The sequence below is a fragment of the Loxodonta africana genome, chromosome 3, assembly GCF_030014295.1.
Source record: "Loxodonta africana isolate mLoxAfr1 chromosome 3, mLoxAfr1.hap2, whole genome shotgun sequence".
NCBI classification, from domain to species: Eukaryota; Metazoa; Chordata; class Mammalia; order Proboscidea; family Elephantidae; genus Loxodonta; species Loxodonta africana.
This window is the reverse complement of record NC_087344.1, coordinates 155,280,403-155,306,816: the sequence shown is the minus strand read 5'-3', so window position 1 is coordinate 155,306,816 and position 26,414 is coordinate 155,280,403. Positions and strand designations below refer to the sequence as shown.

Below are 26,414 nucleotides of genomic sequence, written 5' to 3'. Positions count from 1 at the left end.
TTTAATATCAGAAAAACCGTTAATGTAATCCACCACATAAATAAAACAAAAGACAAAAACCACATGATCTTATCAATTGATGCAGAAAAGGCATTTGACAAAGTCCAACACCCATTTATGATAAAAACTCTTACCAAAATAGGAATTGAAGGAAAATTCCTCAACATAATAAAGGGCATCTACGCAAAGCCAACAGCCAATATCACTCTAAATGGAGAGAACCTGAAAGTATTTCCCTTGAGAACGGGAACCAGACAAGGATGCCCTTTATCACCACTCTTATTCAACATCGTGCTAGAAGTCCTAGCCAGGGCAATTAGGCTAGACAAAGAAATAAAGGGTATCCGGATTGGCAAGGAAGAAGTAAAGTTATCACTATTTGCAGATGACATGATTATATACACAGAAAACCCTAAGGAATCCTCCAGGAAACTACTGAAACTAATAGAAGAGTTTGGCAGAGTCTCAGGTTATAAAATAAACATACAAAAATCACTTGGATTCCTCTACATCAACAAAAAGAACATCGAAGAGGAAATAACCAAATCAATACCATTCACAGTAGCCCCCAAGAAGATAAGATACTTAGGAATAAATCTTACCAAGGATGTAAAAGACCTATACAAAGAAAACTACAAAGCTCTACTACAAGAAATTCAAAAGGACATACTTAAGTGGAAAAACATACCTTGCTCATGGGTAGGAAGACTTAACATAGTAAAAATGTCTATTCTACCAAAAGCCATCTATACATATAATGCACTTCCGATCCAAATTCCAATGTCATATTTTAAGGGGATAGAGAAACAAATCACCAATTTCATATGGAAGGGAAAGAAGCCCCGGATAAGCAAAGCACTACTGAAAAAGAAGAAGAAAGTGGGAGGCCTCACTTTACCTAACCTCAGAACCTATTATACAGCCACAGTAGTCAAAACAGCCTGGTACTGGTACAACAACAGGCACATAGACCAATGGAACAGAATTGAGAACCCAGACATAGATCCATCCACGTATGAGCAGCTGATATTTGACAAAGGACCAGTGTCAATTAATTGGGGAAAAGATAGCCTTTTTAACAAATGGTGCTGGCATAACTGGATATCCATTTGCAAAAAAATGAAACAGGACCCATACCTCACACCGTGCACAAAAACTAACTCCAAGTGGATCAAAGACCTAAACATAAAGACTAAAACGATGAAGATCATGGAAGAAAAAATTGGGACAACCCTAGGAGCCCTAATACAAGGTATAAACAGAATACAAAATATTACCACAAATGATGAAGAGAAACCCGATAACTGGGAGCTCCTAAAAATCAAACACCTACGCTCATCTAAAGACTTCACCAAAAGAGTAAAAAGACCACCTACAGATTGGGAAAGAATTTTCAGCTATGACATCTCCAACCAGCGCCTGATCTCTAAAATCTACATGATTCTGTCAAAACTCAACCACAAAAAAACAAACAACCCAATCAAGAAGTGGGCAAAGGATATGAACACACACTTCACTAAAGAAGATATTCAGGCAGCCAACAGACACATGAGAAAATGCTCTCGATCATTAGCCATTAGAGAAATGCAAATTAAAACTACGATGAGATTCCATCTCACACCAGCAAGGCTGGCATTAATCCAAAAAACACAAAATAATAAATGTTGGAGAGGCTGCGGAGAGATTGGAACTCTCATACACTGCTGGTGGGAATGTAAAATGGTACAACCACTTTGGAAATCTATCTGGCGTTATCTTAAACAGTTAGAAATAGAACTACCATACAACCCAGAAATCCCACTCCTCGGAATATACCCTAGAGATACGAGAGCCTTCATACAAACAGATATATGCACACCCATGCTTATTGCAGCTCTGTTTACAATAGCAAAAAGTTGGAAGCAACCAAGGTGTCCATCAACGGATGAATGGGTAAATAAATTGTGGTATATTCACACAATGGAATACTACGCATCGATAAAGAACAGTGACGAATCTGTGAAACATTTCATAACATGGAGGAACCTGGAAGGCATTATGCTGAGCGAAATTAGTCAGAGGCAAAAGGACAAATATTGTATAAGACCACTATTATAAGATCTTGAGAAATAGAAAAAACTGAGAAGAACACATACTTTTGTGGTTACGAAGGGGGGAGGGAGGGAGGGTGGGACAGGGTTTTTTTATTGATTAATCAGTAGATAAGAACTGGTTTAGGTGAAGGGAAAGACAACACTCAATACATGGAAGGTCAGCTCAATTGGACTGGACCAAATGCAGAGAAGTTTCCGGGATAAAATGAATGCTTCAAAGGTCAGCGGAGCAAGCGCGGGGGTCTGGGGAACATGGTTTGCAGGGACTTCTAAGTCAATTGGCAAAATAATTCTATCATGAAATCATTCTGCATCCCACTTTGAAATGTGGCGTCTGGGGTCTTAAATGCTAACAAGTGGCCATCTAAGATGCATCAATTGGTCTCAACCCACCTGGAGCAAAGGAAAATGAAGAACACCAAGGCCACACGACAACTAAGAGCCCAAGAGACAGAAAGGGCCACATGAACCAGAGACCTACATCATCCTGAGACCAGAAGAACTAGTTGGTGCCCGGCCACAATCGATGACTGCCCTGACAGGGAGCACAGCAGAGGACCCCTGAGGGAGCAGGAGATCAGTGGGATACAGACCCCAAATTCTCATAAAAAGACCAAACTTAATGGTCTGACTGAGACTAGAGGAATCCCGGCGGCCATGCTCCCCAGACCTTCTGTCGGCACAGGACAGGAACCATCCCCGAAGACAACTCATCAGACATGAAAGGGACTGGTCAGTGGGTGGGAGAGAGACGCTGATGAAGAGTGAGCTAATTATATCAGGTGGACACTTGAGATTGTGTTGGCAACTCTTGTCTGGAGAGGGGATGGGAGGATAGAGAGAGAGGGAAGCCGGCAAAATTGTCAAGAAAGGAGAGACTGAAAGGGCTGACTCAAGACGGGGAGAGCAAGTGGGAGTAGGGAGTGAGATGTATGTAAACTTATATGTGACAGACTGATTGGATTTGTAAACGTTCACTTGAAGCTTAATAAAAGTTACTGAAAAAAAAAAAAGAAAGAAAACCCTATGGAGCACAGTTCTACTCTGAAACACATTGGGTCACCATGAGTCAGAGTCAGCTAGACAGCAGTGTTTTTTGTTTCCTCCCCCCTCCCCCCTTTTTTTTTCTTTTTAAGCTGGGCCTGAGAGTGTAGTGCTGAGAAGAGGGGTGTTGTTGTTAGATGCTGTTGACTAAATTCTGACTCATGGCAACCCCATGTGCACACACTGCTCCACAGGGTTTTCAAGCCTGTGACCTTTTGGAAGCAGATCACCAGGCCTGTCTTCTGAGGCTCTTGTGGGTGGTTTCAAACTGCCAACCTTTTGGCTCGTAGTCAGGTGCTTAACTGTTTACATCACCCAGGGACTGTGAGAACAGAGGTAGGGGAAGGTATAATTTCCTGGAGGCCAAGGAGATAGAGAGTCAGGAGGCTCCCCTGCCAATATATTTGTTAAGGAAAAAAAAAAAAATTAGGATAAGAGAACATTTGGAAAGAGGTCAGAGGGTAGGCTTAATCAGCACACCAGCTGCCTAAGCCTTCTGTTGGGCCCATACAGCTCCAGCCCTCCCACCAGAATGTCAGCTGTGGAATGTGAGCCCTAGGTGAATAGGACAGGCAGGTGTGTTGCAGTACAGGAACAAAAGTCGGTGGGGGTGAGGAAAAAACCACAAGGAAAGGGAGGAGGGCAAAAAAGAAGAGTGTTCTCTTGGTTTAGAAGGAGACTGTTTCTGCAAAGTCCCTGGGTGGTACAAATAGTTAACACACCTGCGCGCTAACCAAAAGTTTGGTGGTTGAAGCCTACCCAGAGAGAAGTGCCTTGAAGAAAGGCCCGGTGATCTACTTCTGGAAAATCAGTCATCGAAAACCCTATGGAGCACACTTCTACTCCGACAGACATGGGGGTCACCATGAGTCAGAATCAATCTGATAGCAATTGGTAAACTGGTAATTTCTGCAAATAAGAGTGAAAACTCTGGGTTCTCATTGCAATTTTGCCTTCAAAGCTGGGCAAATCTCCTCACCTTTCAGGGTCTGTTTCTCATCTGTAAAATGAAGGTTGTGGCCCATTTCTAAGGTCTGTTTCCAATGACACTGGGTAGTTGTAAATCGTTTGCACATCCTCTGGCCCCTCCGTATTTCTATTAAAAAAAAAATTTTTTTTTTTTTTTTTATAGCTCTGCTTTATTATAGCACCATCCTGTGTTGGATTATTTATTTGTTTGAAGCTAAAGCTATTTGAGAAAGTGTTTTTCTAAGCCTCCTCCAACTCTAGTTGCACCTGGCACCTCATCTGTAAAGGTGGACAATACCCCAAGATCAAGGAGTAGGACTGAGTAGGAATTCGCTAAATATTGATTACCTCCCTCCTCTGAAAGCTCATGATAGCCTGGACTACAGAAGTCAATCCTCTTGCATTGACCTAAGGATGTCTCCCAAATAGGAGTTAAACTCTTTGGAAATCATCAGACATCAGAGTGGCGAGTGCCCATAGAGACTGTCTCCTGAAGAGGAAACAGAAGCCCAGACAAACCAAACCCTTGCTCAGGATTACTGCCAGTTAATGCCGAAGCTCTGTCCTGCACTCTCCTGACACAGTGTGCTGAGGGTAAAGTGGGCTCAGCTAGCCTCAAAGGGACAGCAGGACTAGTTCTTCCTTCCCCCCTTCCCTCCCTCCTTCCTTCCTTCCCTTCCCTCCCCTTCCTCCCTTCTTGCCTTTCCTTCCTCCCTTTCCCTTCCTTCCTTCCTTCCTTCCTTCCTTCCTTCCTTCCTTCCTTCCTTCCTTCCTTCCTTCCTTCCTTCCTTCCTTCCTTCCTTCCTTCCTTTCTTCCTTCCTTCCTTCCCCCTTCCCTCCCTCCCTCCCTCCCTTCCTCCCTCCTTTCTTCCTCCTTTCCTTCCTTCCTTCCTCCTTCTCTCCCTCCTTCCTTCCCTCCTTTCTTCCTCCCAGGGAAAGGGAAGGCCATTCCCTCTCATTCCCTTACCTCCTGCCTCAGGAGCTGGAAATTCCAGAAGCTGCAATCCAAACACAAGGCAACTGCCTCTCTTCTCCTTCTAGGCTCCTAAAACCAGTGCCCTTGAGTCGATTCCAACTCGCGGCAATTCCGTGAGTGTCAGAGTAGAACTACGCTCCACAGGGTTTTCAATGACTGATATTTTGGAAGTAGATCACCAAGCCTTTCTTTTGAAGCACCTCTGGGTGGACTCAAATCTTCAACCTTTGGGTTAGTAGCCAAGAGCACTAGCTCTTTGCAGCAACAGGGACTCCTCTAGGGTCCTGGGAGCTATAGTACAAGCCCCTCAGCAGTCTCTTCACTGCAGCACTGGGCACGACCACCATGGGACAATTTGCTCCTAACGTTACACGGCTTCTAAATCTCCCCCAAACCATCATGTGTGTTACTTTGTTTGACCTCCTCCTCTCACCTCACACCTGCATCTTCCCACCGACAGAAGAGGCCAAGATCAAGTCCCCCTATAGTGCTCAACCTCGGTGGAGGCACCCTTGAACAGCAGCTCTCTCAGTCCAGAGGCCCTCTGGCTGAGACCTCACATCTATGACTCTCACAGTATCATTTCAATGCAGAAAACAGTAGAGCTGTTGGTAGTTGCCATCAAGTTGGCCCCCAATTCATTGTGACCCCAGGCACAACAGGACAAAATGCTTCCTGGTCTTGCACCACCTCTGTGATCAGATTGGGTTTTCATTGACTGATATTTCGAAAATAGATTACCAGGCCTTTCTTCCTAGTGATTTCAGCTCAGCTGAAACCTGTTTAGCACCCTAGCAACATGATCCAGATCCTTTCCCAGCCCATTGCTCCCCCAGCCTCTCTCCAAGGTTGCAGAGGGCCCTTTTCACTTGCCCATGAAAGCCAGATAAAGAGGACATTACCCCATCTGCGGTAGAGGTGACCCTGACTTAAAGTCACACTAGTCTGCAGCAGAGAATCTGGACTCGTGCTTCTTAACCCCGAGGTTTTGCCGAAGGTACCATCGTGCCCATGCATAACCCTTGAAGCCTTGGTATTAAGTTCCTCCTTTTTAATAAAGCAGGGCTTTTCCAGGGGTCAGACCAAATCTCAAAAGTTATATTTAGAGTTTGCACAATAACTCACCACCAGGAAGCCGGGTTTGAGGCTAGGCAGAGAACAGTATCGGCCTTCACCTTCACACCTCTATAGTGTTAGAATGTGCCAGCTTCTCCAACTCTCTCATAGACGCATCCCCAGTATCAAGCACTAAGCCTCCTCGCACATGGACACTCAGTATACATTTACGGAGTGAACTCGGGGTCTCTGCTCTTAATGAGCCACAGCCTTGGGGAGGAGGGGAAGCTGATCATATCCAAGTAACATGTAGAAAGTATTATGGGAACACCTGTGCGGAAGAGCCACTCTAGTCCTAGGGTCAGGGAAAGTGTAGATTATCTTCTATGGAACAAAAGACTGCATCAAATTGCTTTCAAAGATCTCTGGTCTTCGGTAACCGGTGAGGCCTGTCAGTCCTTCCACATAGGATGACAATCCTCCAAATACATGTGTGGGAATACCAGCCTGAACACTGCACATAGGCTGATACCTCTCCCCAACCTTTCTAACACAGGGCAACATGGTCTATGGAGCACGTTGTCCCACCCCACCCCATCCCTTACTGGTTTCCACTTCGAGGTGGGCTCAAGGAAAAACCATCTCCAGTGGAGCATTTCCTGATGAGGCAGGTCATTGATGGATGCAGAGGGTGGTGAACAGTCCCTGGATCCCATCGGGGCAGCTGGAAATTGAAAACCATTGGAATTTGCTTTGAGTTAGCAGAGGTGACCTAGAGAACACAGCCTTGAAGCAGGGACCTGTAATCTGCAGAGCACTTGAGGCTCCGACAGTGAGGAGACAAGCCCTGGGCTGTTCATGCTATGTGCACCCCTCCCTTCCTGGGCTGTTCATGCTAGGTGCACACCGCCCCCCGCCCTTTCTCCTCCCTGGGCAGGAATGTACAGAAACAACATGATCACCCAGGGCAGAGACACAGAGCAGGGCCTGGAATCCTGTTTTGTTAAAGGAGCTGGGGGAGCGGGGGGGGGGGGGTAATACTCAGAAATAAGGGGAGGAAGGTAGCCCATGAATACAAGAGACAAAAGGCCTGCGACAGCCTGCAATGCCCCTTCCGGCTTTATCTGAAGAACAGCAAGGACAAGCTCTTTTCCTGGCCTTTATTATCTTAACTATTCGGAGCCAGGAAGCGGGGAGGGTATGTGTGAAAGGTAGACCTAGCAAGAGCAGACAGGCAACAAAGCCTCCTGCAGCCTACAGTGCTCTTTGCCTCTAAAGCCCTTAGTGGAGGACAGGATTTGAGGGTCATGAGTTTTACTTACGATCATCCCCAAGAAAGAAAAAACAAAAAAAACCCAAACCAGTTGCCATCACTTCAACTCTGACTCATGGTGGCCCGATATGTCAGGGTAGAACTGTGCTCCATACAGTTTTCAGTGGCTGATTTTCAGACAGTAGATTGCCAGTTCTTTCTTCAGTGGCACGTCTGGGTGACCTCGAGCCCTCTTTCAGTTAGCAGCCAAGTGTATTAACTGCCTGTATCACCCAGGGACTCCCCAAGAAAGGAGGTGTCTAACAGGTCCTACAGAATTCTCAAGCCTGGCTGACCATTAAATTCCCCCAGGGAGCTTTTATAAAATTACAGGTACTTGGGCTTCACCCCAGACCAATCAATCAATCTCTGAAAGTTTTTAATAAAAACTTTCCCAGCGATTCTAATGTGCAGTTAAGATTAAGAAAACTTCTGGCCTAATCAAACCTGGAGAATTTCAAGTTGACCAGATACAGATTCTCTGTAGAGGCTTGCTCTAGCTTAGGTTGGGCATCCCTTCAAGGTGGAGCCCAGGAGACCAGGTTTACCACTTTATCACCATAGAGCAAACAGTACTTACTTTAATATGGTAAGTACTTACTGTATACTTACTTCACTTACTTTAATATAAAGTAAGCACCCACTGAAACCCATTGCCGTCCAGTGGATTCCGACTCATAGCCACCCTATAGGACAGAGTGTAACTGCCCCATAGGGTTTCCAAGGCTTTAAATCTTTATAGGAGTCTGCCACATCTTTCTCTCGCGGATCAGCTGGCGGATTCAGTACCACCAACCTTTTGGTTAGCAGCCGAGTGCTTTATCCACTGCGCCATACTTTTAAATACACTATACTATAATTTAAAGGTGTCCTGGGTTTAGTGGTTAAGGGCTCGGCTGCTAACTGAAAGGTTGGTGGTTTGAACCCACCAGACGCTTCACGGGAGAAAGATGTAGCAGTCTGCTTCTGTAAAGATTTACAGCCTTGGAAACCCTACGGGGCAGTTCTACTCTGTCTTACAGGGTCACTATGGAGCCCTGGTGGCGCAGTGGTTAAGAGCTCAGGCTGCTAACCAAAAGGTCACCAGTTTGAATCAACCAGCTGCTCCTTGAAAACCCTATGGCATAGTTTTATTTGGACCTATAGGGTCGCTCTGAGTAGAAATTGGCTTGATGGCAACAGGTTTTTTGGTATAGGGTCACTATGAGTTGGAATGAACTCAATGGCAATGGTTTATTTTTTGTGTTTAATACTATAGTATATAAGTATACTATAATTTGAACTATATTTAATAGTTCTTACTTTAACTATACTCAAATATGGAGCCCTGGTGGCACAGTGGTTAAAACCTATGGGTCACTATGAGTCAGAACTGACTCAATGGCAACGGGTTTTTTTTTTTTTTTTGGTTTGGTGGTGCAGTAGTTAAGAGCTTGGCTGCTAACCAAAAGGTCAACAGTTCTAATCCACCAGTCGCTACTTGGAAACCCTATGGGGCAGCTCTACTCTGTCCTATAGGGTCAGTATGAGTTAGAATCAACTTGTCAGCAACTGCTTTGTTTATACTTATAGTTTTCCCAGAAAAAAAGAGAATGGGACCAGGAGCTAGTCTGGTAAATGGTTCAAACCAGAATAGTTAGGTTTGGGGAAGAAAGCTATGCCCACAAGCACTCTTACTGCCTCCATTCTGTACAGTTGTTGTTGGTCGCCCTTGAGTTGATTCCAACTCATAGAGACCCCATATGACATAGCAGAACCCCAAAGGGTTTTCTTGGCTTTACAGAAGCAGATCATTAGGTATTTTTCCTCACAGAGACATTGGGTGGCTTAACCATTGGGACACCAGAGCTACCAGTACTAGGATCTCAAGAAGGGGCTCGTGGATGTTCAGATAAGCACGTAGTTGTGATTATTAAAAGGAAATGAGGTACCTGTTTCTTTTCCATTTTTCTATTTCTTGTGAATCCCTTCCTTAGGAAATGCTCATTCTCTCAGTATTTCCATGAAGTTGGGCAGAGATGAGCCAAAAAAACATTTGGAGTAAAAGGCCAGTCTAGCTGGAACAGACTCCTTTCAGTACTATCAGCAGTTATTCAGCTACATTTCTGAGAATTTGGAGAAGGAAAATACTTTATTTTGTGATTCTGGAGCACAGTTGTGTTTTTTTATAGAGACCAGACCCAAGACTGTCTCCATTTTTCAAACTATCTCCCCCATTTATGCCCCATAGATTCTTACAGGAATTGAAAACCCAGATCTTCAGAAATCGGTATCAGTGGTATAACGTTAACACATTCCCGGCATCCCTGAACCACATTTATGCAGAAATGTTGCACTGAATTCCTGGTTAGACTATGTAGACCATTTAGACAATTCCAGGCTGATCGAGGATCCACCTGAACATTCCAGCACAAGAGTCAACAACTTTCTTCTGTAAAGGTCCCGACAATAAGTATTTTTTAAGATTTGTGGGCCATCAGTCTGTCACAACTACTCAACTCTGTCATCGTAGTTTGAAAGCAGCCATAAAACCAGTTGCCACCAAGCTGATTCCGACTCATGGCGACCCTACGTGTGTCAGGGTAGAAATGCACCCTATCAGGTTTTCAATAGCTGATCTGTTGGAATTCCATCACCCGGCCTTTCTTCTGAAGTGCCTCTGAGTGAGTTTGAACTGCCGACCTTTCAGTTAGTAGCCGAGCAGCTATGTGTAAATGTGGCTGTATGAATGTGGCCGTGTTTCAATAAAATTTTATTCACAAAAAGAGGCAGGCTGGAATGGGTAGTTTCCCAACCCCTGTTCTACCAGATGGAACTGAGTGACATCTAACTGATGAGAGATACAGAAAAAAGAATGACATGGTAAAAGACTGGTATGGATTTAATGACAAATATTTCCTATTGGCTGCTGAACACCAGATAGCTGTCCAAGGAACCATCACCATTAAATAAAACAACCTGAAAATATGGCAATTTTCACATATACAAGCACACACACAAAACTTGTTACTTAGGATCATTAAATTATTCACTATTTTAACAAACAGCTGTAAAATAACATTACAGTAAAGCAAAGTGTGCACAAACTTGACACAATTAAGATTGTCTTTGAACACAGGTTCTTAATTTGTACTTCTTCACATAGTACATAGAGCCTCTTGATCTTGAAGAGACCACATGGCTCAAGGGGTTAGCTTCTTCTCTTCTCCTTCCAACTCAAAGTTCAAGATTTAACCAAACCATTTAGCCTATATAAACTGCTCCAGGTTTTGCTCAGTAAAGGGCAGCAGAGGAAGCCTGCCTTTGACCAAATTCCCCAGGAAACAAATACATTTGCTTTCACATCATTAATGAGATGGTGGAAGGACTCTTAGAGGAACGTCTTCAAGGGTGAACCACAGTGAACAGGGCTTGCTGAGGAAATACTATTCCTTCTAAAGCTAGACTCAAGAAGCTGCCTCCTGAATGCATTTAACCCTCACTTAATGCAGATATGTGCCCTGAAGAATTGCCGAGAAAATGGAATCACACGGTAAATGCACCATGAGAGCCGTGTGTTGGAGGCTGAACTATTATCTTCTTATAAGGGATTGGCTCATAGAAGGGAAATTGTAGTAGTTGACTCTTTTGGTAAGAGAAAAACAAGAGAGGTAAATGAAATTCAAAGGTTTCCACTGCCACTTAGCTATTTTACATTATCTTCTCTCCACATGGAATCCATTCTCTAAAGCTGCTCATATGTAACATATTTGATGCAGACGAGACTGTACAATAGTATAAAGACTGGCAGCAAAAGGCCAAATATACCATAAAGCGGACAATCAAAAGTTGGATGAGATTTCATAGGCACAGACTCAAGAGAACTTAAAACAGCTGGAAGAGGTAGATGTGCATGGAAAATAATACCTACAAATTGGCTATATTATTTTCAGGTGACTCTAATACACTTAGTATCCAGATTACAAGAGCCAGAATAAACACTGAACACTTGCTTTGCTTGTATTACTCCTGACTAAAATAAAAAAGAATTAGTGTCTATACTTTGAAAAGCTATTTGCATTTTTGAATAACAATTAACTGAATAAGAGGGCAAGATCAACAAGCATTATACAAGCCCAGAATTCTCCGGACTTTTTTTTAAGCTCTTTTTATAATGGCAAAAAAATGTTTTCCTACAGTCCCCGAAGAGTTGCTTTGCTAGAATACAACCCATCAAGTATAAATTATCAGCATCCACAGAAACTTTGCTGAAACCTTAAAAGCTCACAAGTGTTAATAATCTTGTAGCTTTTTTTTTTTTTTTTTTTAATCTTCAAGTGTGTTCAACAGTTTGTGAAGATGCTTCCAGGAAAGATACAGGGTAACAACCGCTACTGCAGAAAACAGTATCGCTTTCCACGACCCTAACTTCTAAAGGCTAACCTAGGGGAGGGATTTTCAGCATAGGGAACTGAACTCTATACAAGGGGCCTCTAACTACAGCCCCCTACTATAAATGGAACATAGCTAGGACACCCTAATTACCTGACAAAGACCAGCTTTGTCAGCAAGGACATCTTTGGCCCTTCTAGACTAGCCTTAAGTGTTTCCATTAGCGTAAGAATCTGCAGTGTCCTCATGTCATTATGCAAATCACGACAGGTAAGTCCTTCTAGCAGCTGATCTGGAGACCACAAAAGGTCGGACCACACCAATTCACTCTGCTGTCGGGCCTCTCTTCAGGACAACTAGAAGCACTCCTGTACCCAGGCCTGCAGTGAGACAGGGGTCATAATACTGATCTACCTCACAAAGCTGTGAGCAACAACTAACAATCATTAAAAAGCATAAAGCACTTCACAAATATAAAAGTGCTATTTTGGCATTTATATGACAACCAGAAAACATTCATTGTATGTGCTATTTGGCAATTTTTCATTAACACCTCTCCCTGGCCGTCCCTCCCTGTGTAAAGCCTTGAGATTTCCACTGTGCCTCCACAACCAGGAAAAAGAAAATTCCTATTCAGACCAGATCCCACAACAGTAGAGATGGAGGTGGAAGTTTGGGTAGCTACCCCGTTACTAAAGCAGGGGAGGGGGCATCACAGATGTAAAATGAAGGCAAATGAGGCAAAAGACCCTTATGCCCGGATCTGTGAACACTGGCTTTCCTGAATTTCTTCCACAAGAAAAGCAGAACTCTGAATGAAACGCAGAATGAAACTGACCTGGGAAGGGGCAAGTCACACACCAATGTGATTGTTCCTTTTCCCTGCATTTAAGATGACAAGTGAGACCTGGAAATATTGGGCCTGTCACACTGCTGACGCCAGGGGCAGGGGGCTGGCCCTCTCCAAAGACCACTTTGACCCAGCATGAAGCTGGAGCATTTTAAAGGATGGAGCAAAGAGCCAGGAGCTAGACTTAGGATTTCCCAGGTCTGTGAATCAGTTATAAATGATTTTCTAAACCCAGAGGTTGCTCCCTTGAAATGAGGATATGTGTGGCCTTTCTCCTCAAGTTTCCCGCTGGACGCCTCAAAATAGCAGCTAATTGTGGCTCAGAGAAAGGAAGGGAAGAGCATGGAAAACACTCTCTCCTACAAAATTGACACTACAGCAGATGCGGGGGGAGGGGGCAGGGCAAACACAGGCTTTGACACCTGGTGGTACCAAAGTAGATTTATAAAAAAAAGAGATACCCACCTTTGATTTTACCCCATAACCCTCATTCCAACCACACCGCTCCCCTGATTCCCACGGGCCACCCCACTGTACTCTCTGCCCTCCTGTTCTCAGCCCCCCAACTTCCCTTCCTCAAAGTCCTCAAAGTGCCTGCTCCTCCATGCTCTTCACCCCTCTGTACAGTGTCTATTTGAGGAAATCACTGATCTTCAGCACATCTCCCAAATATTTCTTAAGTGGGGAGGAGGCAGGCAAAATACAGCACCCCAAAAGAAAAACTCTTACGCAACCCTCCCCTTCAGCACCCCCGAACACCAAAAGGCTCCCCAATCACTGCCAGATTATCCCTCCCGGCCCTTCCCCACTTCTTCCTACACGGTCCGTCCCCAGGACCTGTACTCTCCCACGTGCTCCCCAAAGGGCCGCCTCCCTCCGGTCAGACCCTAGCACAGGTGCAGCTTCTGATGCTGCGCTAGGTGCGTTTTGTAGCGGAAGCCCTTGCCGCAGCCAGCGCACTTGTGCGGCTTGTTGCCGGTGTGGATGCGGCGGTGGCGGATCAGGTGCGAGCTCTGGATGAAGCTCTTGCCACACTCGATGCACGTGTAAGGCTTCTCGCCCGTATGCGTGCGCTGGTGCTGCGTGAGCGTGGAGAAGTCGCTGAAACGCTTCTCGCACTGGCCGCAGCGGAAGGGCTTCTCGCCCGTGTGCACACGCAGGTGGTTCACCAGGTGCGAGTTGCGGCCGAAGCCCTTGCCGCATTCGCGGCACACGTAGGGCCGCTCGCCCGAGTGCGTGCGCTTGTGCGTGAAGAGGTGCGAGCTCACGCTGAAGGTCTCGCCGCACTCGGAGCACATGTAGGGCTTCTCGCCCGTGTGCACGCGCTGGTGCTTCACCAGGTCCGAGCGCCAGCTGAAGCGCTTGCCGCACTCGCCGCAGCCGTGCGGCTTCTCGCCGGTGTGGATGCGCTGGTGGTTAGCTAGGTGAGAGCGGCGCACGAAACCCTTGCCGCACTCCCCACAGGCGAAGGGTCGCAGCGCCGCCGCCCCCGCGCCGCTGGCCGCAGCGTGCGCGCGCCGGTGGCTCAGCAGGTGCGAGCTGAGGCTGAAGGCCTCGCCGCACTCGGGGCACGGGTAGGGCTTCTCGCCCGTGTGCAGGCGCCGGTGCTTGAGCAAGTCGGCGCGCCAGCTGAAGCTCTTGCCGCAGTCGGCGCACAGGTTGGGCCGCTCGCCCGTGTGGAGGCGCAGGTGGTTGGTGAGGTACGTGTTTCGGCTGAAGCCCTTGCCGCACTCGCCGCAGCGGAAGGGCTTCTCGCGCGGGGGCCGGGCCAGCGCGGGCCCCGCCCCGAAGCCCCCTGCCACGCCCACTCCCATCATGCCCACCACGGCGCCGCAATCGCCCGCGAAGTCGAAAGGCTCCAAGCCGGCCACGGCGGCCGCCTCCGCCAGGCGGTGGATGCGCTGGTGCTGCAGGAAGGCGGTGCCAGGGCTAAAGCTCTCCCCACAGTCGGGGCAGATGGTGGGAGCGTCCATGATGCTGGCCACCAGGCTGTCGAGCTCCCCGAGGTCCATGGCCATGGGGTGGTGGAGCCGGCGGAAGCGGCGGTGGGCAGGCTTGTCGCCCCGGTGCCGACTTCCCAGGGAGAGGTGCCGTCTCCAGGGAAGCACAGGAGCGGGCGGCTGCTCCCCGTCCTCCTCCAGCCGGTTCTCCCCAGCACTCTCCTCCTCCTCGTCCTGCGGGCTCCGGGATAGCCTGTCGGACTCAGACAGTCCGGGGAACATCGCCAACTCAGCTACACCATGTTGGTCATCCTCTGCCTCCCGGAGAGCAGCCCCTTCTTCCTCACTCAGCAGCTCCTCTGCAACGAAAAGTCACTCAATTGGACACTCTAAAGGAAAACCCCCAAAAGCCAATCTCGATACGACTGTAGGTCAAGGAGTAACCCCTTCTCCAGACAGTCTCAACCGGGAGGTTCGTGCCAATTCCAGCCTCTCCTGGGAATGGCCGAAATGAAAGCGTGCTCAGAAATCTCGGTGAGGCTCACTCACCAGCCTCCTCGCCCACCAGTTCTGCCTCATAGCCTGACCCCACCCACTGCGTCCCAGGGCCCTCTCAGCGGAGCCATCTAAAGTCTTGACTGACAGCCTGTGCTTGAAAGTCAAGTCTGGGCAAGGTGGGAGTGGGATCTGGAGAAGAGACTGGCTCATCCCCAGAGCTACCAATGCATTTTAAGACTCTGGCCTCAAAAAACAAGCCCACTCCACCCACCTACAAAACAACCAGGATCTGGACTGATTTTAGGGAGCCCTGGTGGTGCAGTAGCTAAAGCGATCAACTTCTGACTGAAAGGTCTGTGGTTGGAAACCGCCAGCAGCTCCTGGGAGAAAGGCGTGCACTCTGCTTCCACAGAGATTTACAGCCTTGGAAAACCCTGTGGGGTTGCCATGAGTTGGAATCGACTCCATGGCAGTGGGTTTGGTTTTTTTGGTTTAGACTGCTTTTTAAAATAGCTTGATCTGTAATAGCTTAAGGTGGAAAAAACAATGGAACTCACCCCAACTTAAGTGCAGGTGATGGTAGGGGAAAAGGGCCTATAGCTGGGGAGTGCAGGTTAGAGGGGACTCCAGAACACACACCTATCGGTCTCTTGTGGCTGCTCCCCAGAGGGCACTCCAGAAAGCTACTGAGATGTGAAAGACCACATGCTTTTGTGTGCATCCCCCCCCACCCCCCACGCAGGGCGTCTGGGACTGTGTCATGGGAGACGGAACTTAACCTCACAGTCCTGGCCTTAAGGCATTACAGCTCATTTGTGCCAATGAATGCCCAAAGGCAGAACCAAGGAGGGGGATGGAGACCCAGCATTAACTCCAGGTTAGAAATAGCAAGAGATTTAGCAGGGTCCTCGGTACTTTGGAGCCCTGGTGACACAGCAGTTAAGAGCTCTTCTACTAACCAAAAGGTCAGTAGCTGGAACCCATCAGCTGCTCCTTGGAAACCATATAGGGCAATTCTGTTCTGTTCTGTAGAGTCGCTATGAGTTGGAATCAAATCAACAGCAACCATTTTGGTTTTTGGTGCTCTGGATGTTGGCCACATGAACCTGGGCAGGTCAGAGTTTACTTCTCTGTAAATGCGAATGATGATTGTACCTGTAAATACCTGGACACTTTCTAGCTGCCTACCACTATGCTAAGTAAACCTTTATATACAGCAACTCATTTAACTCTATCAGCACCCTATGACCTGCTGCTGTCTAGTGGATTCCAACTCATGGCATTACAAATGTTAATTATATGACAGTATTCTGTATACTGTAAAGTGGTACACTCGTGAATTACCCTCTTCACCCAGGCTTACCAGCAGAGCCCACCTCAGACTGGGTTGAAGAAATGGGTCTTCCTCAGACCTAACAATAGAAGGGCTAAGGCAGTAAAGAATCCTTTAGTGAACTCCTCCCCAAACAAAGAACGCAGCCCAGGTTATACTAGCCAGAATCAGAAGTAAATGTGAGTGGGGCAGCTCCCGTGGAAATGCCAGCCTTCTCCTCACCTGTGCAGATGTTGGCCACCATTTCCCTCTCCTCTGAGACCCCTCGTAGATCTTCATCCTCTGGGCTCGAGCCCATCTCTTTCTCTAGGTGGTCCTCTCCCTCGTCTGTGTCCTGTGTTCCTCTTTCTTCTGGGTTGCCTTCCCTGTCCTCTGAGTTCTCAAAATCCGAGCCCATCTCTTTATCCTCCAAGTCCTGGGTTTCACACACACCCTGTTTATCTTCTTGTTCCATCCGGGAAGACCAGGGATCCCTGCTCCAGACAAAACACACAGAGACAGAAAGGTCATGTCGGTCTGGCCTTGAATGCCATGAAAATTACTGGAATAGTCCAATAAAATGTAGAGTTCCAAGCCCCAGATGGCAGATCTCAGCTCCACCCCACATTTCAAGGTAAACAGAACCAAGTACAAAGGAGGCTGGCTAGGTGGCAGAGGAACATTCTGAGGCCATATGCCAACCCTCATTGGGCTATAACTTGATCTGTTTCCATAAAGTGAATGTCTGTTTGCATGTTTTTATAGTTTAACGGTAGGGTAAGTATTCCTGTTTCACAGATGAGAAAACTTGAAGCTCAGAAAGAACCACCACCAGCCTAAGGATACATAACTTGTCTGCAGCAGTAATTGTTGTTATTGGGTGCCACCAAATCAGTTTAAACTCAGAGTGACTCTATATGACAGCCTCATAGGGTTTTCTAGGCTAAAATCTTTACAGGAGCAGATTGCCAGGTCTTTCTCCTGCAGAGCCACTGGGTGGGTTAGAACCACCAACCTTTTGGTTAGCAGCTGAGTGTTAAGCATTTCATCACCAGGACTCCTTGTAAGCAGTAGAAAACCCATTGCTGTCGAGTCAATTTCAACTCAGCAACCCTATAAGACAGAGTAGAACTGCCCCCATTAGAGTTTCCAAGGCAGTAATCTTTACGGAAGCAGACTGCCACATCTTTCGCCCAAGGAGTGGCTGGTAGGTTTGAACAGCCGACCTTTCAGTTAGTAGCTAAATGCTTAACCACTGTGACACCAGGGCTCCTTGTCAGAAATAGAGATGGGGATAAAACCAATTAATGCTGCCACAGAACCCAGTGCTCTCCTTTCTCTTATTACAGCTAGCCCTTCTCACAGGAATCTTGTGAGAAATTTAGCTAATTATTGAGTGGGCCTTTAAGAAGCATGAGGAAGTATGTTCAAGACACACACAAGAACAATAGAGGCATCAATACCTAGCTTCTTATCTAAGACCATGTCACCAATGGCAGCATCAACCTGGCTTTGTGGTAAGGATTTGCTGCTTTGCAGAGAGCAATAAGCCAAGCTTTAGTAGTATATTAAGGGGGGGAGGACGAGATCCATGGATCCTCAATATTAGGAGCTGTCTATAGGAAATCCTAGTGACATAGTGGTTAACAGCTATAGCTGCTAACCACAAGGTCAGCAGTTTGAATCTACCAGGTGCTCCTTGGAAACTCTGGGGCAGTTCTACTCTGTCCTACGGAGTCACTGTGAGTCAGTCGACTTGGTGGCAAGGAGTTTGTTTTGTTTATGTAGTCCTTACTACTTACTTTACTGCACCTTGATCGTAGAGAACCCTTAACAGGATGGCACTGCATGCACCAGGCATAATCAGTAACCCCTCTGCAGAAGAGGCCAGCATGTGAATTGTGGGGGGGAAATGACGTCAGATTCCTAAACCTTTTGTAGCTGTCAGGTTTATATTTCAGAGTTAACGGGCCCTCTGCCAAGGCTGAGCAATTGAGCCAAAAATAATTTCTTTTTGCCCTCCATCACTCACTCCTACAGTTTAGAAAAGCGGTTTCCAGGTCAAAGATTTTGGACTATGACTTTGAAGAGACCCGCTCTTTCTCTGCATCGGTAGCCCCCAACAGGACCTGCAAGAACAGGGCTGAGTGGCTGTCCCAAATGGATGCCCCTGCCTCTGTAGGGAGCTCCTCCTGCCTTCGTTAGAGAGGTCTTCAGAGTAGAAAGTAGTTAAGGCAGCAGCTGTTTGGCTGGCAGGCCTCACTCTACAGCCCAAGGCAAGTCAGTTAACTGCTTATTGTCTCAGGGCCTTCCTCAGTGGAAGGAGGGCTATCGATGCTACTTAACCTATCTCACAGGAGGGTGTCAGAAGGAAAACTAATTAAGAAGTACTTTGGAAAATTACCTTAGAGATGCTTTGAGTTTTACAAATGCAGAATACACGTTATATTTCTTTTAAGTCTCCAAAGCATTTCAGCACCAGACTGCCATAATTTTGGCAGACCTGTGGCCCTAAATAGCATAGCACATCCTTTGGGGATAATGAGATACTACCTAGACTAAAAAAAAAAAAAAAATCAAGCCCTTCCCTTTAATAGAAAAATGGCAGGATCTGAGGATTTCAACAGTGCCCAGGAATGCAGCTGAGCTCCTACAGAATGTACACTGTTTATAACTCCAGGTTTCAGAACCTTGGGATTTCTTCTGTTAAGACTGTAGGAGAAAAAAAATCCCATTACAGCCATAACCCTTTAAAGAGGTCTATCTTACACATGTCTGTTGGCCCCATCATTCCGTTGTCTCCTGGAGCTCAGCCTCAGTATATCCCTTGAATGTGAATATATAATAAACCCAGGGGGTAGGGAGTAGAGAGGCAAGAGGAGGGTTTTCAAACAAATGACCTATAGGTTTGCTACTGGCTGAAAGCAGGGAGGAGGGACTAATCGATGGCTTCTGTCAACCTAAGACCAGTGAGAAGAATTTTATGTCAATAAAGGAATCAGATAAGCATGTCACCAGAAACTCATAAAACTAAAATGGGTTTTCTGATTTGTGATTTCTTGGGAAAAGAGCGAGTTCATGCCAGAGATAAAAGATAAGGAAATGTGGGTTTCCTAGATTAAAGGGAGAAAAAGGGACAGCTGAAAGTTCCCCACTTAGGGCTGCCATGGAAAGTTCACAGTGCTGCACGCTCAGAATTAAGGCAGTTCTCAGCAGTTCTACTCCCTAACACATGGGGTCGCCATGAGTCAGAATTGATTTCACAGCAATGGGTTAGGGTTTTGTTTTTTGAGCTCTGAAGGCAGCATATATCCAGATCTTTCACATCAGGAGAGGTATGTCATAGGAAGAATGGGAAGCTCCTATCTATCAACTAGAGAGAGAATGTTCATGGTACAACATCTCGAATTTATTTTAAAAAATCCATTATGTTAGTGCAAAACTGGAAATCTGCATGTCCAACCAGATGGACTGGTATAGAACATCCACTCCGTTATATCACGGGGCACTAGGCAGCTATCAAGTAACAGAGAAGACTGTTAGAGGTAAGGAAAAAAGGTCACAATGTATTATTAGATGCAAAATAGCTGGTTAAAAAACAATATTTTAAACATACATTAGCTTATCTATTTATACATAGAGAGATGTAGTGAGGAAAACCAGGTTATTTTTTAAAAAGTCAATCAGATATCTCTTGGATACTTCTGGGGGCTTCACATCTATTAACTCATTTAATTTTAACAACCCAATGAGGTAGGGTACTTCCAACTTCACTGACAAAAAACAGGCATAGAAGAGGTCATAACAATTATAAGGACTGAGCAGGGTTTCAAACCCTTGCAGTCTAGCTCTAGGGCCCGCGCCCTTAAACAGAAGCTGTACTGAATTCCCTTCTGATGGCGTCATTATGGGAAGACTTTTCCTTCTTGTGCACATCTGTAGTCTCTCAAAAAATGTGTTATTTTTATTTTCAGGAAAAAAAGGGCAGCTTTGTTTCTAATGAGGTAAAAGATGTTAAATAGAATATGATTATTTTAGAAGTAACAAAGAGGAAGAATAGGAATTATGATTACCTTAATCTAGAAGATTTAAATTTTCAGAAATGTTATCTAGACACTGTCATATAACTGAAGTGTCAGTTGATACTATAGATAGATACCCAGGCACATTTTGTTCCAACTCCTTTTCCACTTGTTCTCAAAATAAAAACTAGCAACATGTTTTCCTAGGCAAGGCCATGGCTGGATAATGAGGGGAGTAGCAGGGCAGTGTGATAGCTCTCTGGGCCATCAAATTTCTGCCATTTGCCAGCTGTGTTACTTTCTGCAAGTTAACTAACTTTGCTGAGCTTCAGATTCTGCATCCATAAAAGCAAGGATGCCACCTACCTTGCAGGGTTGTTTTGGGAACCAAAGAAGATAGTGCTTGTAAAAGCAGCTGGCACATGTAGACACTCAGCTTTAAAGTATACACATACCTCCACTCTTAAATTGGGGATCACTTATCAGTAGCTTAATCCTGTCCACCAAGAATGACCCTTGGCAGTACAGGCAGGGCTTCTTGCCCCCTTCCCCGCTTGCTGGTAAAGGCTCTATTAATGAGTAGCCCATCACAAGGACCAGGGAGGGGCTAGCTGCTTCCAGCTCCTGGGGGGAGGGAAAAAGGTTCAGTTCTATATTGGGTTTGTAGCTGCTGATAACCCATCCTGTTACAGGTCAAAAGCTGAATGGGGTGGGGGTGCACAGTTCAGCAAACTCTGGCTTAGGGGCACTCTCCTTCCCTAGTCAGATGGGATAGGAGTTTAAGGGGGGGGGGACACAACACAGAGGTAATGGTAGGGGCAGTCAAAAGAGCAGTGAGTAATGGTGAGACTCAGCCCTGGTTTTTCTGACGGCACAGCCAATGTGCACTGCAGCTTTGGGTAAGTGTTTACCTTCTCTGGGCCTCTGGTCAGTGAAGAGGTTCAGTTTGAATATGCCTGAGACCTCTTTCAGCTCTTTTCATAGACTCGTAAGCACCCAGGTGAGTTAATTCAGGGAGGTGCCGTTGTCAGCTGTACTAGACATTTCCAGCTCCAGCTTGTTTTCTCAACGCACACAGAAAGCTGTTGACTCCCAAAACATTCCAGCCACCACCACCACAAAACCTTTCTCTTGGATACAGATCACTTCAGGGTTGGATTGGGCAACTTCTGCCGAAACTGCCCAAATCCCATTTTCCAGAACTTGCAATATTTTCATGTCCTTTCTCTCCACCCCATGTCCCCCAACTCAAAAAAGAGTAATGTTTGTTAACCCTATAAAATCACTAGGAAAATGCTTGAGTGCCTTCTAGACAAACTTAACCGGGTTTGAAGGACCAATCAGACCACTTTGAAGACTTTACCACCTACCTAGTGGAGGTAAATGTAATAAGGTATCTTAAAAAAAAAAAAAAAAAGAGGGAGGGAGGGAGAGAAGGAGGTGAGGGAGGAAGTGAAGCAGTAGCAGAGTGAGCATTAGAATTTAACCTGAGTTTATTGGCACATTCCCCCAGCGGGAGGCCGCTAGGGCTACCTATAAAATCTATCCCTTTGAAACAGCAAGAGCCCCGCCACGCTGTGGTTTTAACCTAACTTCCTGTGAAGGGGTTGGGCAGACACACACCTCCCCTCTACTTCCATGACTTTACAGAGAGAATCCAGCCAAGGGCCAGAAAGTTTTTTGTTTTTTTATAGGCCAGAAAGTACTCTCTCCCAATTTGCCTCTAACAGATAAACCAGTCTCAGAGCTCAGAGCTCACTGCCTTTCTCAGGATTGGGGTTTTGCGCAAGGACCCTACACTGTCATGCCACTGTCTGGTCGGGGTGCGGGGGAGCATGAACAGATCACAGTCCCCTGCAGTCAAAGTCTCACATTTGAACAGAGCTGTGCAACTTGAGGAGTCCTTAGGTAGCACAAATGAGTAAGTGCTTGACTACTAGCCAAAAGGTGGGTGGTTTGAACCCACCCAGAGGAACCTCGAAAGAAAGGCCTGGCGATAACCCTATGGAGCCATTCTGTTCTCTACATATGGGGTCTCCATGAGTCAGAATCCACTCGAAGGCAATGAACAAAAAATGCATCTTAAACTGCACTTTTGAAGACTCTTCATATTTGGCTCCAGTAACTGTGAGGTTAACAGTTACCCCATTATCCTTGTAAAGAAAACTGAGGCTCAGCAGCTCTGAGCTCCAGGTGACATATCTCCTGCATAGAGAGTTAGGACTCAAACCTATGTCTTTTGGCACCAAGCTATCACTGTTTTCCACTCTGCTCCGCTCCTCAGGAAAGGAGCAGCAAGTGAGAGCGTTTGCATTAGGAAGAGGAACGCCAGACCCGTCTGGAAAGGAGCTCCAAGGCCCCACTGGGAAATGCCAAGTTGAACACAGATCCCTGGGGCTGGGAAGTGAAAAGCCCAACCTCTCCCCACCCCAACTTGGGGGACCCTCGCTGCCCACAATGTGGCGGGCAGGGGAGTCAAATGCCACGGTCACTGCCAGGTGGCTAGGCCAGCAGAGCTGTCATGTCAGGGGAAGGAAGCAGCTGGGCGGACAGCCAGGAGTGGCTCCCACTTAGCCGCCTCCAGACTCCAGCTCCTTTCCTGTCTCCTCATCTCACGGGTTCCTTCCTTACCTCCTCAGCACTGACGCCAGGGCAGGCTCAGACTCCCCCTCCACCAGCGGCAGATGGAGGCTTCCTCTCTTCACTTCCCACGGCCCCCTGTGCACCCACTCTCCCAAGGGAAAGTCTCCATAGCAGAGTCCAGGCAGGGACACCCGATTGAATAGAATGTTGGGAAAACAATTTAAGTCTGCAGTTCAAAGGCTGAACTCATGACCGTAACTGGGGTCTAACCAGGGATTCCGGGGGGTTAATAATTTGTCAGTCTTTAGCACCAACAGAGTCAAAGGTCAACTAGCCTCTCAGAGGATATGGTCCTCAGGGTCCAGTCATGGACCTTCCTCTTCCAGGGTGAGCCCATGATCAGGGAGAACCCTCAAGGGCAAAGAGAGGCACCTCACCATGTTTGCAGGAGATGTCTTCAGTGAGCTGGGAGTAACACCCTTACATTGATTGTGCCTGTATCCAAAGGCTGGAAGCAGACTTTTCATCCCAGCTGGCTTCTCCGGTCCCAGATCCACACCATTCAAACCAAAATGCCAGCCACCCAAGTGGCAGACTGCTGCATGAGGTGAACATTAATTTCAGACAGGGATACCCAAAAGATTACTGTAGCTAAGGGCTGACCACTCTCCGGACGGGAGAAGTCAAAATTATATGGTTTCCTCCTTGTGGTTACTGCTTTTTTTACCTGGAAAGGGAAACCCAAGTTGAAAAAAGAGGAAGGCTCAAAACCACAGCAACAGAGAAATCAATGTAAAACCCATTGGTTGGAGCTAGTCTGAGACTCCTTCCAATCTCTGTGGTCAAGAATAGCACAAATGCCCTTGGGGTCAGGCATTTCCTGCCTCATTGGTTGTGCTAAGAGCCCTCAGTTTGGCCTGATGGTTTCAACTCCTCACAGCTGCCAAGCCTCCACCCCTCAACTCCTCCTGCACAAAATAAGAATCAGTGCAACGCAGAGGCAGATCCTAAGGGCCCTTAAAGTTAGGTCATCTGTTGTGAGGTGAGAAGGCACAAAAGCTAAAGGTCTTCATGCAGGCATTTACTCATCCATACTTTATTTTTAATTAAATGATTACAATATTCCACCTTATATACTGGGAATGGAGCCCTGGTGGCGCAGTGGTTAAGAGCTTGGCTGCTAACCAAAAGGTCAGTGGTTCAAATCCACCAGCTGCTCCCTGGAAACCCTATGGGGCAGTTCTATTCTGCCCTATAGCGTCACTATGAGTCAGAATTGACTCCATGGCAACAGGTCTGGGTTTTTTGTTTTATACTGGGAATACTTCCGTTCACGATTTTTTCCCCTGCGCTTGGCACGATACCACTGCCGCCACCTTTACTCATAGTGACTCACAGGGACCCTGTAGGACAGAGTAGAACTGCTCCATAGGGTTTCCAAGGAGCAGCTGACGGATTCAAACTGCCAACCTTTTGGTTAGCAGCCTGAACTCTTAAAGCCACTATGCAACTATGAACCAGAATCAACTAGACAACAATGGGTTTTTACTACCTTCACAGAGTCTTTGGGTGGCGCAATTGGTTAAGTGCTTGACTACTAACCAAAAGACTGGCAGTTTGAGCCCACCCGGAGGCACCTCAGAAGAAAGGTCACAGCCTTGAAAACTCTGGAGTACAGTTCTACTCGGACACAATGTCATCACCATGAGTCAGAATCAACTTGATGACAACTGGCTACTAACTTTTATACTCTTAACTCTTTTTTTTTTTTTTTCCTTATTTAACAAGAGAAACCTTGGGCAGTTCTTAATAGAATCATCTTCTGATAGCACCTGGCTCAAGTGTTCAATATTTAGATTTCACAGAATCATAGATCTGGAAATCTTTAGTTAAAATTTCTTTTTACAGACAAGAAACCAAGGCTGACAGAAGGGGAAAGTGACCAGGTTAGAGACCACAAGGCAGGCTGCTGAAGAGTTGTGGCCAGAATCTCAATTTTCTGATGATGTATCCAGTGATCTTTGGATCACTTTAGTATAAAACACCACTTCAAAAACTGGCCCAAAAACTCTACGGACATACACTCATCCTTTTTGTTTTTTGCACACTGTAGCAAAAAAAAAAAAAGTGTGTCAGAATCCCATCAGACTATAAAATTTGCTCATCAAAGCATCTTATTTTTCATGAAACCATTATATATCTAGAGGGTAGCTGACTGGGACCCCAGGGGAAATGCTTTGTAGAGGACAGGACAGCAGGGATGAATCAAGATTAATCTTAATTAAAAACCTACACAGACATCTGTGTGGTGCACACTCACCCACAGCAGAAAGAGATGAGGTTTAATAATCAACTTCACTGAACGACAGCAGAGAAAAGCGGCTTAGAATGCACAGAGCATTTATGCAAGTGTCATGGATTGAATTGTGTCCCCCCAAAATATCTGTCAGCTTAGCTGGGTTATGATTCTCAGCATTGTGTGACTGTCCACCATTTTATGTGATTTCCCTATGTGTTATAAATCCTATCACTATGATGAAATAAAATGGATTAGTGGCAATTATACTGATGAGGTCTACAAGATTAGGTAGTGTCTTAAACCAATCTCTTTTGAGATATAAAAGAGAAGTGAGCAGAGAGATATGGGGACCTCATACCACCAAGAAAGCAGCGCTGGGAGCACAGCGCGACCTTTGGACCTGAGGTTCCTGCCCTGAGATGCTCCCAGACCAAGGGAAGACAGATGTATCACAGGGACCTTCCTCCAGAGCCGACAGAGAGAGAAAGCCTTCCCCTGCAGCTAACACCCTGAATCTAGACTTGTAGCCTACTCGACTGTGAGAGAATAAACTTCTCTTTGTTAAAGCCATCCACTTGTGGTATTTCTGTTATAGGAGCACTGGATGACTAAGGCAGCAAGACGTGAGAGTTGTTAACAAATAGCTTCATTCCGGGAGAGCTGATGCCAGAATCCCATGCTAAGGTTGCCAGATGGGGCCAGGTGACCTCACGAAGTCTTTTCCAGCCCAGATGATTCTGTGATCAGATTTCCACTGGAATGAACAGCCCTCAAGACAATGTTCATCACAGCAAAGAGGGAGAGAGGAGTGTTGGGACCAAAGGGATTGAGGCCTGCATTCAGTCACCATTGAGGCCTGCATTCAGTCACCACTGCTTTCCACTTTAGAGTCAACAGAAGAAACTGCCCTTCCAATTGTCTGCCCAAAAGAACTGTTTAGCATTGTTGGTGAAGAATGGCTGGAGTGTTCCAGCCCAGTGTGTTTCAGCAATGGTTAACTGACCCCTATGCATACAGTCTGCCAAGGTATCTTCCAACAAAGAGAAAGCAGCAATAAAAATGGCACCTTATTCTTGAATTGTCCTGTCT

General features: G+C 46.3%; 1 protein-coding gene across 3 annotated transcripts in view; it reads right to left on the bottom strand.

Moving 5' to 3' along the window:
* Positions 1-8,834: 8,834 nt before the first annotated feature.
* ZNF697 (zinc finger protein 697) overlaps positions 8,835-26,414 on the bottom strand; it is a 36,465-nt gene continuing 18,885 nt past the window's right edge. For all 3 annotated transcript variants that reach the window (XM_064282364.1, XM_003409621.4, XM_064282362.1), the window contains exons 2-3: positions 16,665-16,915; positions 8,835-14,970 (exon numbers count right to left, since the gene is read on the bottom strand). In XM_064282364.1, the coding sequence (XP_064138434.1) occupies positions 13,559-14,970; positions 16,665-16,896 (1,644 nt within the window). In that variant the 5' untranslated portion in view covers positions 16,897-16,915 and the 3' untranslated portion in view covers positions 8,835-13,558. The remainder of the gene's footprint in view (positions 14,971-16,664; positions 16,916-26,414) is intronic.